Source organism: Peromyscus eremicus, chromosome 6 (assembly GCF_949786415.1).
Source record: "Peromyscus eremicus chromosome 6, PerEre_H2_v1, whole genome shotgun sequence".
In the NCBI taxonomy this organism is placed as follows: domain Eukaryota; kingdom Metazoa; phylum Chordata; class Mammalia; order Rodentia; family Cricetidae; genus Peromyscus; species Peromyscus eremicus.
Window position 1 is genome coordinate 18,788,092 of NC_081421.1, and position 21,026 is coordinate 18,809,117.

The 21,026-nt window shown below is 38.6% G+C and overlaps 1 protein-coding gene across 1 annotated transcript in view; it reads right to left on the minus strand.

The window, feature by feature from the left end:
• Positions 1–1,297: 1,297 nt before the first annotated feature.
• Agtr1 (angiotensin II receptor type 1) overlaps positions 1,298–21,026 on the minus strand; it is a 46,161-nt gene continuing 26,432 nt past the window's right edge. Inside the window, exon 2 of the mRNA XM_059265274.1 lies at positions 1,298–3,223. Within this exon, the coding sequence (XP_059121257.1) occupies positions 2,097–3,176 (1,080 nt within the window). The 5' untranslated portion in view covers positions 3,177–3,223 and the 3' untranslated portion in view covers positions 1,298–2,096. The remainder of the gene's footprint in view (positions 3,224–21,026) is intronic.

Consider the following 21,026-nt stretch of genomic DNA (forward strand, 5'->3'; position numbering starts at 1 on the left):
TCTTTATCAACTAGTTTATATATCACTAAATCTTTGGTGACAGTTTTTTTTGGGGGTTAGGACAAGAGTTGGCATCTTAGCCTTCTGTGGTTGACCTCATGAGCAGTTGAAGTCTCTAGGTTGAAGAATGATATAATTGCCAGATAGGAACATTATGTTACAGCATGTTCTTCAGATATAGTCAAGTCCTCACCCTTCCATGTGGCATGTGAATCCTTACAATAAACTTTCTAATGAAATTTTGTAAATATCTCATATCACTGAGTCAAACAGTTGACAACATAACTTATTTTATATATTTCAGAAAACACTGAGTAATGTTTACAACTGTATACTCTTTATACTCATTTACACTACTTAGAGAATAAGAAATCTGTCATATCCATGTTCTTCAGTGTTCATCTTAGTGAAACTCACAATGCTGAAAGCAAAACAAAAGGTCCCAGGTTGGTGACTAGCTAACTACATGAAAGCATGTCTTTATCTGATAACAATCAAATATACAATGATTGAGAAAAACTTATTAGGGTAGGAAGCTACTGTGCTATCACCCTGAGTGAAAAATATAAAGTTCTATGCTTATTATGATTCAATGTAATAATTTATGTGTGTATCTGAGCACAGAATATCAGTAGCAAATGGATTGAAATGTTAATAAGATCATTTTTTTGTTTGCATTGGGGCACTTTTATTATTTTATCAGTTTTATGTATCTTATAATTTTTTCTACAGTGGTCACATAAATAGACAAATCCCAATATTAAAAAATTATGGGTAAAAATGTATTACTTTATGTTATAAAGAATGGATGTTTTTTTCTGTTGTACAGAATAACTTTGAAAATTTCATAAGGATGTGTTTATTCCATGTTATTCATTATAATGAAGTGTTTCCTTCTATATCTTTTCAAAAGTGAGATTTAAAAATGTATAGTGTCCATTGAAATGGTTCAGTGGTTAAAGGTTCTTGCCTCCAAGTTTGATGACTTAAATTGGATCCTGGGAACCTACATGGCAGGCAGAGAGAACTGACTCCCACAAGTTATCCTCTGACTTCCACATGTATGCTGTGGTGTGTGTATGCCCCACAATAAATAAGTGTAATAAAAAAATGGAAAGTTTATAACTACCCATATTAAGTTATAACTAAAACAAACAAAATATCTTCATGTTTACACTTAGTTTAATTAAAAAATAAATCAATGTATGTTTTAAGTAGTGAAGATTAAATACATTATGATAAATTTTTATTTCAAGATAAATATGTTTGCTAGATTTTAATCAAACAACAGCTTAGAGATATAGCTATACATATACACATAGAATATATATATACAGAACTGTAAGACATATTTTATGACAAATCTGCTTAAAGACTATACAATTCTCAGATAAGAAATAAAACTGGTCGTCCTAGGAAGACACAATTACTTGAGACAGAATCATAGCTTCACAAGTGGTTCAACTTTGGTGTGTGACTGCTGTAACACCATTATATAGGCAAGCTGTTTTGTGGGCACTGTTTTGGTAGTGTTTCTTAAGTTACTTAAGTGTTTCTTAAGTTACTGGTAGAACTTCACAAACGTCTTGAAACTTGATGACTACTGCCTAGCAAACCGCAGGGACAATGATACCATAGTCATTAGTAGCTAAACAGTTGGGAAAGCTTCTCTGCCCCTTGGAAACTGATGACCTCCCATCTCCTTATTGCTTGTCTACAGATTTAATATTAATTCTAAATACTTTCATGTGGAAATCAAAAGTAACAGAATGAGAAGAGACAGGAGACATTGTTTTTCTGCCAGTACATTTTTTCATAATCAATAGTCACTCAGTTTTTGACATTTTCCTTAGAGCAGCTTTCCAGTCATTGAAAAAGGTGGTGAACAGTGTCTTTGCTCCTATTTGTTCTAAAGGAAAAGAGAAGCTTTTGTTTATTGCTTTAGAAAGCATGTATAGTCCACCAAATCCATCATTCTCTGCTTCAATGCTGAAAGCGGTGGGGGTTGAACATTTCTTTGGTAGTGAGCTGTCTAGCCAAATGCTGCTCTGGCTTCTTCTATCAGGTGATCATTTTACCAGCAGGCTTTGAACATCTTACTCCACCTCAAAACAAGACACAGGCTTCTTGGCCAATGAGCTCATGTTGTCTGAAGTTCGGTAGGAAAGAGTGCTCATCTTTGTTGACAGGCCTGAGTGGGACTTGGACTTTGGGGGAATGTACTTCAGAAGCTGAAGGAAATATTTTTTAAATTTTTTTCCCAGAAACCCGTAAAACAGAGGGTTCAGGCAATTATTAAAATAAGCTATGCAGATGGTGATAGGCATAGCAGTGTCCACGATGTCAGCGATTTTACAGTTTCGGATAATGCCCAGCTGAATGAGCACATCCAGAAAAGTGAATATTTGGTGGGGAACCCAGGAAAAGAAAAAGAAAAGCACAATAGCCATAATTATCCTAAAGATATCATCATTTCTTGGCTTGTTCTTCTGAATGTCATAAGCCTTCTTTAGGGCTCTCCAAATTAGAGTATAGCTGGTGAGAATAATCAGAAAAGGGAACAGGAAGCCCAGAATGTTTTTGGTCAGGCCCAACCCAACAGGGAGTGTTGAGTTCTGAGACTCATAATGGAAAGCACATACTGTGATATTGGTGTTCTCAATGAAAAATACATTTCGGTGGATGACGACTGGCAAACTGGCCAAGCCAGCCAGCAGCCAGATGATGATGCAAGTGACTTTGGCCACCAGCATTGTGCGGCGGAGGCGAGACTTCATTGGGTGGACAATGGCCAGGTAGCGATCGATGCTGAGACAGGTGAGCAGGAACACACTGGCATAAAGGTTGAAACTGACACTGCCTGATGCGATCTTACAAAGGTGATTGCCAAAGGGCCATCGGTATTCCATAGCGGTGTAGACAGCCCACAGTGGCAAAGTCAACAAAAAGCATAAATCAGCCAGGGCAAGATTCAGAAGAAAAACACTGGCCACGGTCTTCAGCTTCATGTAAAAGTAAATGACAATTACCACCAAGCTGTTTCCAAATATTCCCACCACAAAGATGATGCTGTAGAGTGTAGGGATCATGACAAAAATGTAATTGTGTCTGCCAGCCTTGGGGCAATCATCTTGAATTCGTTTAATTCCATCTTCAGTAGAGGAGTTAAGGATCATATTGCTCTTTTGGGGTGACTTGTTATCAGACACTATTCAAAACGCACCTGGAGAAAACAAAGATTTATTTTAAAAAGTGTAAGTTTCTATTGTAAATGAGCAATTTTAATTCTCAATTACAACTCTAGTAATTCATCTTTAGTCTTTGGAAAAATATTAGATCATACATTAGATCTCTGTAGTTGGTAAATCCTAGCTTCCAAGTTGATTGACAACAACATTTAAAAATACTGCCAAACTAAATTAGCTATTGTGAATGACTTGAGAGCTATTCCTGGGCTGAGCAGGGCTGATTAACAGATCTTTAACCTTAAGAATGTTGTGCATACATATCTTATTCTTTAACTAATTTATTTCATCTCTCGATCTTTGCTTGGGTATTTAGCATTATTATTTAGCACTAATGTTTTCTCTTAAGCAGTCAGCTGCTGTTGGTCACTGTGGGAATAGACTTAAGAGGGGTAGTATAAGGAGAGTTCAATGCTTTGGGGAATAAAATTCCTTCCATGAGTTTTCAGGCTGCTTCAGGATGAAACTTTCTATTTTTTAAATTCCAAACTCAGACTACCAAAATGCCTTTTTGGACTTTCATTCCTGTTGGCTCTTTCTGGACTTAATGCTAAAGTTAACTATTTAATTTGCTATTTGACTAGTAAGGGTGTCAAATGAACAGATTAGGCTAGAATTATTTCCAAGATATATCTCTAGTAAGGACCGAAGAACAGGGATGGTTGTTTATGGTATTCAGATGTTTAGATGCTTAGAAAGGAGTTCCATAGAGACTTTTGTGGATATTTTCCCAACATTTCACATGATCAACACTTCAGCTGTTCACCTATGTTGTTTTAAAATTCCATACATTCTGTCTTATGTAAATCCATCAGGAAGTAGTAAGTAAGTAAGAGTAGTATGGCAGGGTGTCGAGCTGGAGTGCTCTGACAGGCCATGCTATTCATTACACAGATTCTGTTATGATGTCATAATCAGATTCCTACAAGCATGTGACAGTGCATTTTGCTTTGACAATGTGCCCTGGGGAAGAAAAGGAACAGGAATATAGTTCTATTTTTCTTCTCTGTATGGCTGTGTTTGGCCTCTGTACATTGTCTGTCAAAGTACAATGTAGGAGACTTCAGTTACTGGATTTGAGAGGATAACACTCTAGAAGAGAAGGGATCTTTTTATATTTCCTGAGTAGTTAAAGCTATTTTCTTTCTTTAAGGGTCTAAGTTCTACCTTCATTGTCTTTTCCTTTGCATACAGCTTTATATAATTTAAACCCCTTACTCCTTTCACTGATAGGAATATTAGCAACTACACATAGGCATTACCTACTCCATGTGCCATATTTTCTGTGAAATTTTCTCAACTTTTCCAAATAGTCTTGGAACTTTGGACATGTGTTTTGACCCTCTAAGGATCTTGACATACCCTCACCACTTGACTGATGAAGGTCCCGTGATTGAGAGTGAATGGCAAGTGGTATGTATGTTGTGAGTGTATAGGACTGAGACAACTTTCTATAGGATTCATTAGCCCCAATTTATGCTCTTGCTTGCTCATAGAGTCTCATGGAATAGGTACAGTGTCAACTTGGCAATATTAACAAGAAAATGAAAACAATGGGCAGAAGAACCATAGACATATGTGGTTTATAAAACAGTACAAATTGCAAGGAAAAAAATAACTTGACAGAACCCATGGCTTTGAGAGAGATAAGCTTAAGTCTTTCTCAATCAGGAGGACTTCCCTTTGCATCGGTTACCTTTTCATTGCTTTTGTTATAGTTATGGAACTTACACCAGTCTAACAGTATAATTTCCTTAGATAAATATTCTTTATGAAAGTTGATTACTTCATAAAACTTTCATGAACTAGTAGTTATTCAAACCGTAGTAAAGATTAATTTACCTCTGTGCTGTTACTCTCATATGTAGTTGGAAGTAGTTAGATTTTGCTCAGGAAAATATTTAGAAATGTCAAGGTTAACAAATGTTTAAAAAACGAAAGAGGCCAGATTGAACTCTGTACCAAGAGTAGGAATATTTGGCTTGGCTTAAGAATAAGGACAACAAAAAATAGAAAGAAATTCACTTAAAGTATGACCATCTCTTGGGAGTCCTGAATTGCTAGAGCAAGGAAGAAACTCTCCCCTCCTCCCTCTTCCCCTCTTGACCCTACTTTGACATCACACAAATCAGTTGGTTCCATTAATTTTGTTTGGAGTCAGTAAAACTGTACTGACTAGTCTGAGACTACTCAGCTTAGAATAAACAGGGAAAACGTCTGCATTTGAAAGGACAAATTTGTAAGTGTAGATTTGGAATCTAATTTACAAGCTGAGGTCTGCTTCTCCTGCATTTCAAATGATTTACATCAGCTAGTAGTTAAGGTGCAAAGGATTGCTCTGAAGAGCTAGGGGAGTGTCCTGGATGATTTATTGTTGTTAATTCAACAAAAGCTTGGGTTATCTGAGAAGAGGGAAACATAACTGAGAAAATATCTCTATAAGACTGGCCTGTAGCCAAGCCTGTAGGGCATTTCTTAATTAGTGATTGATTTGGCCCATTGTTGGTGGTGCCGTCCCTGGGCAGATGGCCCTGGCCTCTAAAAGAAAGCAGGGTGAACAAGCTACAGGAGCAAGCCAGTAAGCATCACCCCTCTGATACCTCTGAATCAGTTCCTGCCTCCAGGTTCCCTGGGGGGGAACTCTTCTGCTCTGACTTCCCTTGGAGGAGGGACTACAAACTGTAAGATGAAAGAAACCCTTTCTCCTCAAGTGGCTTTGGCCAGGATGTTTCATCTCAGCAATAGAAACCCTGACCAAGACAGGGAGCATTCTTGGAAATTTTAATAAGGTCTTGATTAATTAATGAGTGTATTACTTGACAGACTCTAGATACAGGACTGAATATACTAATCAGAACAATTCCATGACTATTTGAATTAGGATCAAGACTTGTTACTAAAAGGGAAAAATCAGTAGCCATCTTGAGAGATGCTCTCTCCTCACCTCCTCTAAAGGTATTTGCTGACCAGCAGTTTTAGAACTGACCAGAAGTTGAACTCATGGGAAGATAAGGCTGAAATCTATATATCCTGGACTTGGTAAAACAGAATATGGGGAGTAATGGACTCAACTGACCAGAAATTGAACTTAACAGAGAATAGGACTGGAACAATAAATCTGAATGTATCTATCCTGGGTTCAGCAAAAGCAGGACATAGGGAGTAAAAAATTTATGTCTCTGTAGATACCCTGAATCCTGTTTGCCATCAGTAACCTCATGCTTATAGTTCAGCCAGTAACTTGAAAGAACTACCTTACCCCTAGCCCCCTCATCCAATCCCAAACTGCATGTAAACCTTTCCTATATAAACCCCTTCAAGTGAGTGCTCAGGGATGTCCTCCTCCACCCACTGTGCTGTGTCGGATGTTGGGTGTGGACCAAGCCCAGGGCTTGCTTGTTTTGTTATTAAAAAACCTCTGTGTGCTTGCATCGATATTGGCTCTGTGGTGGTCTTGCTTGGGGGGTCTTATGACCTGGACACAAGAGTCACCTAACAAGGAAATACATTTCTCTAGAATATAAGGAGGGGCTGTGTGGTGGTGGTGCATGCCTTTAATCCCAGCAGATCAGAGACAGAAGAAGGCAGATCTCTGTGAGTTCAAGGCCAGCCTGGTCTACAAAGTGAGATCCAGGACAGGCACCAAAGCTACACAGAGAAACCCTGTCTCAAAAAACAAAAGAAACAAACAAAAAAAAACCAACCAAACAAACAAAAAAAAGAATATAAGGAGGAAAGAGGAATTTTAGGGGACAAGAAAAAAGGAAAATAAATATGGACAGATATATTCTGTAAGCTCTCACTTATCTATCACAGTCCCCAACACCTGCTATGTTCATATCCTGTCAAATATGCAAATGAGCATAGGCAGAGTCTTCTTCCTTTAAATTGTCACTTCTAGCAGGGGGACAGGGGCCTTAGGGATCCAATCATCTCCACTATGTTCCAGGGCATGTGGGATGTTCTCTGTTTATAGTTTCCCAGTATAGAGCATGAAAAGGGGAGCAAAACTTAGAGAAAGCATTTAGATTATGGAAGGTGAGGGAGAAAGAGAACAGCAAAAACTTAAAGGCAGCAAACTGGCCAGCCAAGAGGTAGTTGAGATGAAGCTCTACAGCTTGCACGTTTCGCTCTTTACATTTGCCTACAACACATCTCTGGGACTTGGCTGTTATGAATTTACAGATGCTAAATAACCTCTTCAAAATGTTGGTCCAAATGTTCACTGGGCCTTTCTGAATGGAAGAGTGCCATGACACTCTCCATTCTGCATTCACACTACTTTGTTCTTTTCCTTTTTTTTATTTAAGAATTTTTTTATTCATTTTACATACCAACCACAGATCCCCCTCAAATCCCTCCTCCCTCTGCCCCACCCAGTCTTCTCCCCCAGCCTGTCCCCCACTCCCTCATTCAAAAAGGTAGGCTTCTCATGGGAAGTCAGCAAAGCCTGGTACATTCAGTTAAGGCAGAACCAAGCCCCCCACCTTCACCCCCAACCCCCTAGTCAAGGCTGAGCAAGGCGTCCCACCATAGGTAATGGACTCCAAAAAGCCCGCTCATGCACCGGGGATAGATCCTCATCCCACTGCTAGGGGTCCCTCAAATAGACCAAGCTTCACACTGTCTCCCATCATACTACTTTGATAAGCCTTCCTAGAGAAACATGGAGCTTATAGAAGAGTGAAAAGTTGAACTGTCAGGTCCATAGGAAATTCTATTTCCCAAATTCCAAATGACAGAAGAGATAAATGCCTATCTGTCATATCTATTAGCATACCAAAGTGCATGCTGGCCTCTAGGCTCCTTCAGTAGCTTAAGTGCCTATTACACATTTCAAAGTCCATGCTGGTCTCCTATCCCTTCTCCCCTACTTTAAACTCCTTCCACTTCACACATTTCCCTCCCCTCAGCTACTCATAACCCTTATAACACTGTTATTTTAGATAAGCTCTCTCTGTCTCTCTCCTCCTCTCTCTTCTTTGTCTACCCCTTCTCTTTCTTCCTTTCTCTACCTCTCCCCTCTTTCTCCCCCTCCCTCATTCTCTCTCACTCTTTTTGCTCTGCTCCTGCTTCTCTTATGGCCAGGTTAATCTACTTCTTTCTCCCTCTCTGCTCTGGACTCTCGATAACAGTCTCTGGCTGTTATCTCTCTCCTGTCTGCAATAAAAAACCTTCCCCTTAACCATGCCATAGAACAATCATGTCATCAGTTTATACAGGAACTCCTGTAATTGGCACCTGCCTTCATTGAGGATAAAAGAAGAGTGTTATTGGGGCTCTTTTTTTTTTTTTTAAGCTAAAAGGGAGCTGTTTGGGTAAGAATCTTAAGGAGGAAGAGCTGTGATACATTAGGAAAATGAAAATTGTAAGACACAGAAAGTAGCTGCATTTCTACTTGCACCCTCTGAGCTGGATTCTGAAAAAAAAAAAAAAAGAATGCTGACAATAGTAACATCAAATAGGTATTAAGGAACAGTCAGGTAGCAGTAAGCAATTCTATTGTTCTATGACATAGTAAGGTGACTTAGATGATGATTGAGTACTGTACATCTCAAGAAGCTGAAAGAAAGGATTCTGAATGTTTTTCTCATACAGAAATGAGAATGAGAAATATTTGAGGAGATAGAAAGATTTGGCCCCATTTAGTCATCACACAATGGGTACACATATTGGAATATCATGGCACTATAGCCATATGGATATATTTTGGATTTATGTAGCAGTTAAATTTTTCAATAAGGATTAAAGAGCCAAGGGGAAAGCCTTTCTAACTTTAGGTCTTGTTATTGTTTTTGCGCATACTCTGTGGTGTACAGGAATTTTATGCGCCATTTTTCCGTAGGCTGGGGAGGAAGGATTTGGAGCAGAAATACTTCTAATAGTTTACTCTTTGTCATTTCTAGAACAGTGTGACTCTGGTTATGTCATACCATTTCTCTGGATGTTAGCCCTGGTCTCATCATCTGTAATATGGGGTGTGATTCTTTTTGAACATGAAACATACAATTACATGAGATTATGTGAAAGTACCAGTATTAATTTCAAATCATGTTTAATAAATATTTTATTTGAAACTTTACTTTTTTTATATATGCAAGGCAAGCATTGACTCAGAACACCTATCGGTAAGGAAATCATGAGAGAATACAAAACAGGTTTATCAGTTGTAAATTTGTCATGTTGCCATTAAAAGGCTTAAAAACTCCAAGCTGTTTTTCAAGGAGTATGGGTAAAATGTAATTAGAAGCAGCTGAACAAATTTGCCATGAGTCAGGTGGGACCTTCAGTCTGCTTGCTCTTGTAGGTATTTGTGTTTCTTCACATTTTCCTTGGTTCCCTGAAGCAAGCAGAAGACAAAAGGTTGTTCTTCTTTCTTCCTTAGTATAAAAGAGTCTCCAATACTTCTGATTGCGGTTGCTTTATTTTTAATGAGTTTGCATTTTAAAGAAAACATACTCCATAGTTTCCTATGCTAATGATGATAGAGCTCAAAGGTCAAACAGTTGTATTTCAATTCTTCTTTACAAGTAGCTCATATATAAAAGGAATAGACATGTTTACAAGTCATTTGCAGTTTTGGACAGGTCGATAAACCCACTTTCTTTCTTGTGTATGTTTTACAAATCAGACATTAGAAAGCAGCCCTTTCTTTTTTTTATATGTCCATCTTCCCCAGCAACATTTCAGGGAACAACTGCCAGTAATTATTCACTGTGAATTCATTAACTCACAGAAGTTGGCACTAAAATTTTAGTCTACTAGTTTCTTTAAAATATAAAACAAAACAAAACTATGTGCTCTTATTTCTTAACAATTTGTACCTATTTTATGGCTGCTGTGTGTTCCTTTATTCCTCAAACATTTTGATTGCCTGTGTATTAAGAATTCCTGCTTGACTGTTTCAAGTCTTGCATTTGTGTGTGTGTGTGTGTGTGTGTGTGTGTGTGTGTGTGTGTACATGCCACAAGCACACAAGTGGAGGTCAGAGGACAACTTAAGAAAGTTCATTCTCTTTTTCTACTGTGTAGATCCTGGTGATTTAACTTGGGTCATTGAGTTTGGTGCCCACATCCTTTACCCACTAGGCCATCTCACTGGCCTAGACTCTAGCTTTACAAAAGGAAATGCAGAAGTTCCTTTTAAACTAGGATATGCATGTTGATAAAAGTAAAATACTAATCCTATATCTCAGTTTCCCAGAAATAAGATAAGTCCCTTTATCTAAAAAACCCTACTTACTTTGAATTACAGTCAAAATAACACATGTCCCAAGCACCTCCTCCCAATTATCCCAAACTCTTGGTTGCATTTTGTTCATTTTTTATTTCAAAAAGAAAAAAGAAATCAATAGAGATCAAAGATAAGTGAACAAGTCTAATTATTGTGCTTAAAAAAATTTTCCCTTTGCCACTCTGGTGTCAGCTGAAAATATTCTCTGTATGTTAAGGAGTAAGAAGAGGTGAGAGTCCCGGATGTTAGAAAAGGAAGAAAATGCTCTTAGCGCCCGGCAGACCTCGAAGATCTGCCCAGCGGAAGACAGCAGACAGCGTGGGCCTCTCCACCCTTTCCCCAAGCCTCTGAATAAAGTGTTCTGACTCTAAAAAAAAAAAAAAAAAAAAAAAAAAAAAAAAAAAAAAAAAAAAAGAAAAGAAGAGGAAGAAAATAAAAAACTAGATGAAAGCCTGCCAGTAAACTGATTCCTATCTTTTTCACAGTTGAATTCTTCAGGCTTATGAGTTCACAGAGTTTTTCCACTATGATCACCACACTTGATTAGGTAAGCAGCCTGGCCATGGGGAACGAAACAGTTCTGATGTGGTCCTGAAACCTGATTAGGGCAGTCCTAGTCAAAGGAAGACAAGGCAATAACCACTATCAGCTTCTCAGTAATATCTTTGTCCTTCGATGTGTGAATGCAGTTTCATTTATTTGTTATCATTTGTGCATCTCTGTGGGTACATGCATGTGAATACAGGTGTTCAAGGGTCGGAAGTAGGGTGATCCGCTCTTCTGGAGCCAGATCAAGGGCAGTTGTCTGATGTATGTGCTGGGAATGGAAACTTTCCTCTGCGAGAAACTTTGATGCTCTCTAGCCCCAACACCCCAGATTTTTTTGTGAAACCTGATTCAATTAATGAAACTGTTTTATTTCATTTTAAAACCTCACTTTAAAGGGAAGGTGAAGTGGCTAGTCAGGCAAGACAGTGCTGATTTAGACCCTTCTGAAACTGTAGAATGTATATGTATCACAAGTTTTCTTCTAGGCATTATTGCCTGCATGACATAATTTTAGATTAAGGTTTTAAGTACATAAACTTCATAGCTACAACATTTAAATGTAAAAGCAGAAAATATATAATATACTGCATACATTTGTCCAAATGTGTTTTTTTTTTTTTTTTTTTTTTTAATACAGTAGGAATACTCTTGAAACTACTGTCTGCAAACCAGCCATGGACAAAGAGGAAGTTCTGATTGTGGCTTTTCCTTTTGCTAGCTGGGTGAACTTGATCCAAGCCCTCGACTTGGAGGCTTTAGGCTTCTGCAACCTCAAGGGAGATCATATACTTAAGAGAATTCTCAGATTTTTTTGAAAGGATATGCATCTTTTGAAGATGAAGGCAACTTGGCATGGCAAGCAGAATATGTTATTAAGTCAGTTCTTTATGTATAAATTTAGGTTATAGCCTATATTAATAAAATCCTGTATTAAAGGATTAGTTATAATTAAGTCTTTTATACTTAATTATAATTAAGAACAACAAAATCAAAAGACTTTCAGGATAAATGAAGAAATTCCACATACAATCTATATAGTAACAATTTCATTCTTTCTTTATAAAGTTACCACTCAAAGAAATGCTCTTTCCATGTTGAAGCCTTAGGATAATAAAGTAGAGGTGACAAGTCTAGATCCTACCTGGATTCACATCATGTAGCATTTGAAGGATTCAATCATTTTGAGGATTCAGCATTTTGAGAACTTCAGGACCTGCTGTCCTAAAAGAATGAATGTCATGAAGGACATTCAGGTTATCTGATTTTGTCCTAGATACAGTTTTTGGGACCATGTACTTGTATATATTATTCTTTTCATAAGTTTTTAAAATTTTTAGATTTCCTTTATTTCATTGTATAAGTGTTTTACCTACATGAATATATTTGCATTGCATGTGTGCAGTGCCTTTGTAGTCAGATGAGGGTGTTAGATCTCCTGGGACTGGAGTTATAGATGTTTGTGAGCTGCTATGTGGGTGCTGGGAATTGGATCAGGTCCTCTGCAAGAGCAACAAGTACTCTTAACTACTGAGCCTTTTCTCTAGCTCAAAGTTTTATTTTTGTTTTTAAATATTAAAATGCTACAGAAGTTGTAGGACCCAAGTAAAGTTGGATAAGACTGGAGTTCCAGAAAAGTCTGTTTTTTTACTCATCAATCACCTCTAAGCAGCAATTCAATCTCCTGTTTTGTCATTCCTTAAACATTACAAGGTGCTAAAACTGGGAATGTCACCACCTGTTCTTACTTCTTTTTCATATTTGCTACAGGTAAAAAGTGGAAGGGTTGGAAGACAAATACACATTGAAAATATAACCTTTTATAAGGTTATTCAAGGGCAAGTCATGTCAATTGAAGTAAAGACAACTTTGAGCTTTAAAGATTGGGGAAAATATAAAAGCCGGGCGGTGGTGGCGCACGCCTTTAATCCCAGCACTCGGGAGGCAGAGCCAGGTGGATCTCTGTGAGTTCGAGGCCAGCCTGGGCTACCAAGTGAGTTCCAGGGAAGGCGCAAAGCTACACAGAGAAACCCTGTCTCGAAAAACCAAAAAAAAAAAAAAAGATTGGGGAAAATTTTTAATTTTTAAACTCAATAGAAACATTTGCTATTTAATCTTAAGTCTATTTTTAAGAATTACTATATCTTGAGCCGGGCGGTGGTGGCGCACGCCTTTAATCCCAGCACTCGGGAGGCAGAGCCAGGCGGATCTCTGTGAGTTCGAGGCCAGCCTGGGCTACCAAGTGAGTTCCAGGAAAGGCGCAAAGCTACACAGAGAAACCCTGTCTCGAAAAACCAAAAAAAAAAAAAAAAAAAAAAAAAAGAATTACTATATCTTATTATTAATTGATTAATTAATTAATTTAGTGTTTATGTTGTGTATATGTGGGTTTTTGCACATATGTGTAAAGGTCAGAGGACAACTTTCAGGAGTCAGTTCTCTCCTTCCACCATGTGGTCTCTGAGGACCGAGCTCACTTCACAGTAAGACAAGAGCCTTTACTAGCTAAGCCATCTCACCAGGCTGGTTTTAAGAATTAAAGATGAATGACATGTGGCTGGTGGATATTGTGTAATTTGTACATTAAAACTAGTGACAAGTGCTGAGGTACAAACTGGGACCTTCAGGCAAAATCTTAACCAACATGTAGCATTTCTTTGCTTTTCTGACCTCACTGCAAAGTGTTTTTTTTGCGGGGTGAATCTTCTGTTGTTAACTAATCTCTATTTTATTTTTAGTCCTTTATATTGGACAGTACGCTCTAAAAGTGAAATATGAACCACATATGTAAGCACAATCTTAGTAGTGGACACATTAAGAAATCAAATCAAATCAAACTGATAATAAATGAAATTAATTTTAATAATATAATTAACTAAATCTAAGCTATGAACTTTTCTAGTTCCATCCATTTGCCTGCAAAGTTCTTGATGTCACTGTTTTTAACAGCTGAGTAATACTCCATTGTGTAAATGTATCACATTTTCTTTATCCATTCTTCAGTTGAGTGACATCTAGATTGTTTCCAGTTTCTGGCTATTATGAATAAAGCTTCTATGAATATAGTTGTGCAAGTGTCCTTGTGGTATGGTGGGGTGTCCTCTGGGTATATGCTCAGGAATGGTATATATGGGTCTTGAGGTCATCCTCAGTGAGGTAACCCAGATCCAGAAGACAAACTTGGTATGTACTCACTCATAATTGAATACTAGCTGTAAAGTAAAGGAAAAACATGCTACAACCTGCAGGCCTAGAGAAGCTAAGTAACAAAGAGGGCTCAAGGCGGGAGGTATGTATGTGTGAAGGATGGATGCGGAAGTGATGTACGAATTGCACTGTGAAGGGCAAATAGAATGGACATTGCCAGTGAACGGGGGGTGGGGGGGTGGGGGGAGACGGACCTGGAAGGGGGAATAGGGATGGGAACAGGAAGGATCAGGTGGGGGGAGGGGCGGAGGAAGGGAGAGAGTTAAGAGAGAAAGCTGGAATCTAGGGGCATCTCTGGGATGAGCTAGAAACCTAGAGCAATGGAAACTCCCAGGAATCTATGAGGGTGATCCCAGCTAAGACTCCTAGCAATAGCCGGTAGGGAAGCTGAATCAGCCATCTCCTGTAACCAGGCAAAACTTCTAGTGGAGGGGCTAGGACACCAGCTCAGCCACAAACCCTTAGACCTACAATTTGTCCTGCCTACATGATGTGCTGGGGTAAAGATGGTGCAGAAATGGTGAGAGCGACCAACTAATGACTGGCATAGTGTGAGACCTATACCCTGAGAGGGAGTCCCCCCTTGAGGGCCAAGACCTGGAGGATGGATAGCTTAGAGACCTAGGACAGAACCAATCACAAATGGTTAAAAAAAAAGTCAATGAAATGTTTCCTAACGATATTCTGATATACTCATAGATTGATGCCTAGTCCAACTGTCATCAGAGAGGCTTCACCCAGCTACTGATGGAAACAGATGTAGAGACCCACAACTAACCATTTGGCAGAACTCTGGGAATCCTGTGGAAGAAGGGGAGGAAAGGTTGGAGGGCCAAGTGGTATGAAGGACACCATAAGAAAAACACAAAACCAACTAACCTGGGTTCATAGGGGCTCACAGAGACTGAACCAACAACCAGGGAGTCTGCATGGGACTGACCTAGGCTCTTTGCATATGTGTTGCAGTGTGTAACTTGGTCTTCTTGAGGGACTCCTAACAACGAGAGCAGGGGATGTCTCTGACTCTGTTGTTGGCTTTTGGGACCCATTCTTCCTACTGGATTGCCTCATTCAGCCTTAATAGAAGAGGAGGTGCCTAGTTTCACTGTAACTTGATATACCATGGCTGGCAGATATCCATGAGATGTTCACCTCTATCTGAAGAGAAGCAGAGAAGGAGGAGTAGATGGGATGGAGGAGAGGTGGGGAGCAGAGGGGAGGGACAGGAACTGGCAAGAGGGGAAGGAGGGGAAACTGGTTGGGATGTAAAAATAAATAAATAAACAAAAAAATCTATTCTCAATACAAAGGAAAAAAACCCAAAAAATCTAAGCAATTACTAGATAGTTTGCATCTCATTGCATCATTTTGTCAAAGAGTGATACATAACTTATGTTTCCAGCACATCTCACTTGAGACTAGCCATGATCAAATGCTCCCCATACTTGAGATAGCTGCTGTTGTAAACAACAGCATAGCTTGGCTCACAAACATCCATGCAGGCTCCATGACTGCTTGAGCAAAGTCCCTGCTTCAGTATCATTCAGGGCTTATTCACAGTGCAAGCAAGACTCAGGCACCACCTAGACCCACTGAATCAGAAACAGTGGGTTGGGCAAACAGGTGATTTTGATGCATACTAATAATTAGAAAACACTATAGTATAGACATCTAAGTTTCCAAATATGGCATAGCTGCCAATAATAATGATTAATAGGCAAACTCAAGTCCAATGAGTAACAAAATTACCTCAGATAGAATGTTTTCATCTGACCTCTGGATGGGTTAAAAAATGACAGCAGGAGAAGCTGCTATGTACAGCTTAAGAATTACTCATTACATTCTGTATTTCTTTCATACATTCAGGAATTGTGGAATCCACGTATGCCCAGCAGAATGTTATCTGATAAAATATCTTTTTCACGTATTCCCATCTATCTACAATGCCGTCACCTTGAGCAAGATTGTGTACTACTTCCACAACACACTTAGAACTACCCTAGAACTCCTCAATCTACCCGAGGACACAATGACTCCAATGAGCCCAAGTTGGTAAGGCCACGGGGGTGCACAGGGATGGCATCCACAACATCTAGATCCAGGTTATGTTTATTTCCTTTGGCATGGAGCTGGGATTTCAGTCACCTGTGACTCATTGTCTTTATCTGGAAAGTAATGGATGAGGATGAAGCTGTAAGTATATGTTTACTCTGGCTTGGAAGACTGGTAGAAACATTAAATATGATGGCATGTGGGGAGATCCTATGAGATTATAGAGCTTTTGGACTTCGGTTGATACTGTTAGATTCACACTAATTTAAATGATTAATTGCCTCTACTGCAAGCAAATTTGGTAAAGACAGATTAGGATACATTGTGCACTAGAAGTAAAAGAAACTAAAGTATAAACAAGGGGTAAAACAGTGGGTGGGGAACTGAAAGGCATCAATAAAACACTGCCTAATTGGACAGGTTTTCCAGCTTCACTAAGTCCTTTTGAATTCTATGTAAATTAAAATGAAACAATGCCACTAACTGTAATAAACCTTGTTCCTTACTGTGATGTGTCCTTCCTTCTCTTTTCTATATTCGGCTTCTTTCACTTTCTAACTAAACAGCCTGTGATAAGAGCTAAGAATGCTGAGCTGATAAAAAGTAAAGAACCCATTGCCAACAGAAAAATAAGAGTTACTGGTAAGTGCTGCTTCCTATGAAAATTTCACTAGTAATAAACAATTTAACAGATGTCACTCATCAGGTCTAAAATTAAAATATATTCCCAGGATTTGTATATAGTCTTAGGAGTTAAAATTGTGTTCATCCCAAGAGGTTTGCAATAATGTACCATTTTTGTCTTCTGGATAGTTTTTCTTCTACACAATGTAAAATAAGATAAAAATAAAATGCATTGCTTGGTTTATCAATTGGAAAGAGCATTTCTGCCTAAAAGAACTTCATAGTACGGTGGTATATAGTTCATAAAGCACTAAATACTTAAGGGTCAAGAGAAGATGTTGTTCTATATACACCAAGACTACCATCTCCTCTTGTTTTAAACTTTGTCATAGCAAATTCTCATTTTATCACTGCTAATTCACGGATGGGTTTCTACTTTTATTGCCAGCAACAAACCTGCTCAGATCAGTTCCTGAACTTGACTCTGATAGCAAACTTATTTGTGCTTTCCTTTATTCCTGAAATATTAATACTCTCTTGTTTTTCCAGCTAGCTCAACCAACACTCCTCAAAGATACAGCTTTCAATACCAAAGCAATTATGCTTGGTATTGGTGAAATTATTAAGGCCACTCCATGTAGTTAAAAGGGAGGTTTATTTAGGGGCGTAATTTACAAATGAAGGGATAGGTAGGTTGCAGGGTTTGGGAAAGATGTAGCGCAGTCCGGCGGTTTTCTCTGGAGAACTCTGCTTGGTCTACCTCCAGTGTCCAGGGTCCAGGAACCAAGAGAGCTGATGCATCCAGATTTCGGGTCTTCAGGGTCATCTCTTGGCCCCGCCTTGTAGGTGTGACAGTTACTGAAGCCTCAATGGGGATTGGAACTTCCAGATCAAGGTTAGAATGGCTACCCACTACAGCTTCGTTAGGGACCCTCCAATAGGAAATAGAACACCATTTTCTATGAGTCAACAGACATTTCAAACAATAAACTGGTAGGCTAGAAATATCTAACACTCTAGTTTTTTACAAACATTTATTCAGCTCAGTTTCTTCGCAACCTGCAATTGCTCACTTCCAGCTAAATACCATGGCAGTTTAGAATCATCTATTTGTTTTTCTCCCCAATTAATTTTGATTTTTATTGCCTGTGAGATGGGTAAAATTACAAATCAAATTAAGAGGGTGAGAGGAAATGATCATTTCAGACCTTCCTGTAGGGAAATGTTTACAAAGACTTATCTATATGTAGAAAGCTCCCAAAGCACTTAGAAGTTTATATCCAGATCATTAGCTATTCTTCAGACTTCCTAGTGGAAGAGCTCCTAATCTTTGACTTTCACATAAAAGAAGACAGATCATCCTTGAGATGACTAGCCATGGTATTTGGGGAATGGTCAATTTTATTCTGCCAGTTACCTGACTTCAGCATAAAGTGATGTACAGGGGTCCAATCAAGCTCATTTACTGTGTAATACTTTATTCTTCTGTGAACTTCTGCAAGAATCAGATTCAGATAAAAATCTCCAAGGAATAGTTAATAGGAATAGTGGATTCCTATTAGTAGTAACATATATTATTTATGATTAAATGAAATGAATATTTATTATATCCCAAGTACTGTGAGCCCTATGAGGAAGACATGGCAACCTCCATACTTCAGGTGAATATATAAGCTCTTGAGCAGGTGCTTTTATTTTGCTATTTTAGGGCATTTGGTAACATTAACACATATTACATTTTTACAACAGAATAAGTTGAAGGAGGACGGCTGTTAACATTTAGTACTTAGAGGCTAGGGGTAATGTCAATTATTTTATGATAAAGGGGACACCCATGATAAATATGTGCCAAATTGAGAAGCACTGCTCTGGTCCTTATTCTTTCTTTTACTTTTATTGAATAAGTTATCTACTAAGTGTATTTTATTAGAATCTTTTACTTCAGTATTGTATCTTCCCAGGAATATTTCAAATTTCCCCAAGGGATCAGATCCTTTGGGATAACTCTTCAAAAGTCCAAGATGGAGTTAGGTACTTACAGTAGGAGCTCTGACTGTAGGAATTGACTAAACATTTTTTTTTTTTATGAAATAATACTAGAAACTACACTCTCAGGGATTCTCTATTCAACACAGGCAGAGGGACTTGAGTGACTTGTTTGCAGGCGCTTCAAGGAGCTTGATTACTCTTGTCCTAGCCCAAGTTTTCCACAAGAATGGAGTGATAGGAGGTCAAATCCTGCCCTCTGCTGGCATCATGTTCACAGACACATGGTGTCAGACTCAGGGTCACAGAGGGTCGGTCTTGCACCTGTCAGATCTGAACTGCTATTTAATAGTCACAAATAAATTCGGGTTCACATTTACTTTTAAGTTCTTTTCTATGGAATAGCTTGTTGAATAAACATGTCAGTAATGTTCTAATTGTAATGAAACTCATTAGAGAAAAATGAGGATGAGAAAAGTTAAGCATACCAAGGAACAAATTGCCTAGCAATTGGTCAAGCAGAGTTTAATGGTTTAGCTTGATTTTCTCTTACTTGCTTCTACTACAGAAAGCTGCTTTTCTGATGTAATGATTTTTTCCCAAAGAACATTACTGAAGAAAACCTTCCCAATAGCAGTATCATTAGATAGACATGTATAGTTGTAGTTATAATGGTTTATTCCTTTTAAATCAGCTGAACTTGGAGGGAATTATACACTCCCATCTTTAGTATTAAGAGTTCTGTTCTTGCTGGGTGGTGGTGACACATGCCTTTAATTCCAGCACTCAGGAGGCAGAGGCAGGTGGATCTCTGTGAGTTTGAGGCCATCCTGGTCTACAGAGCAAGTTCCAGGACAGGCTCCAAAGCTACACAGAGAAACCTTGTCTTGAAAAAACAAAAAAGAGTTTTGTTTTCTCAGGGTTGGGCCTGTAGCTCAGTGATAAAGCAGTTGCCCAGCATGACTGAGGCCTGGGTAGTGGTGAGGAAACCTCCATTCTCTTACTATGGAAAAGTCACTGAATTCTTATCAGAAGGCAACTTCTTGTGTATGCTAGAGCCAAATGGGTAACATTTTGGTGAGGCTGAAATCAGGATAAACAACTCTGTAGCTGAAGTTTTCCTGGTCCCACCTGGCTCCTGCAGCCTCGAAGTCCCACAACCTCTCAGATCCAAGTAAATACACAGAGGCTTATATTAGTTAAAACTGCTTGGCCATTAGCTCAGGCTAATTGCTGACTAGCTTTTACACTTAAACTCAGCCCATTTCTGTTAATCTGTATGTTGCCACATGTTCTGTGGCTTTACCTATGTGCTCCCTGGATGGTGTGCTGGAGTCTCCTGACTCAGCCTTCCTCTCCCCAGAATTCTCTTTGTCTGCTTATCCCACCTATACTTCCTGCCTGGCTACTGGCCAATTGGCATTTTATTAAACCAGTGTACAAAAGCATTATCCCACAGAATTTCCTCTTTTCTGTTTAATTAAAAAGGAAGGTTTTAACTTTAACATAGTAAAATTATATAAAACAAACAGTTATCAAGCAAGAATTACAGTTACAATATGTAGTCTATTTGTATTTTGTAAAATTAAAGAAAATATTTTATCTATCCTATATTTGTGAATCTAAGGTTTCATATCTAATTTATCATTTATATCTAAGAAAAATTACAATTATAACTATCTAGTCTTCAACTACATCAAAGACCTCAGAAGAATATAATATTACCTAAGTAAACAGGAAGAGAATTGTAAGCAAATTCCAAAATCTAGAATGACAGAGACAGCTGTCTGCCTGGACAGTCATCCAAAGTTCTTCTGTAATATTGGGGCATCTATCTTCAGTCCATAGGCCTAGAGTATTTCAGTCATTTCTCTCTGTGTCCTGTAGAATGTCTGGCAGTTTCTTCTGCGAAGAAGGAACCTGAAGGACCATTTTGCCTTGCAAAGTTCAGTGGGCATCTTTCTATGGGTCCTGCATGTGCAGTCAGTACAAGCAGTTCAGGCAAGAACAGTTTCTTGCCCAAATGGCTATTTTTGCCAAGAAGAAGAAAAAGTCCATATGGAGTGTCTTTGATGCCCATCTTTCTTTTTGAAGTAAATCGGTGCTGCCAGGAGTAGATGTGTCTCATTGTCC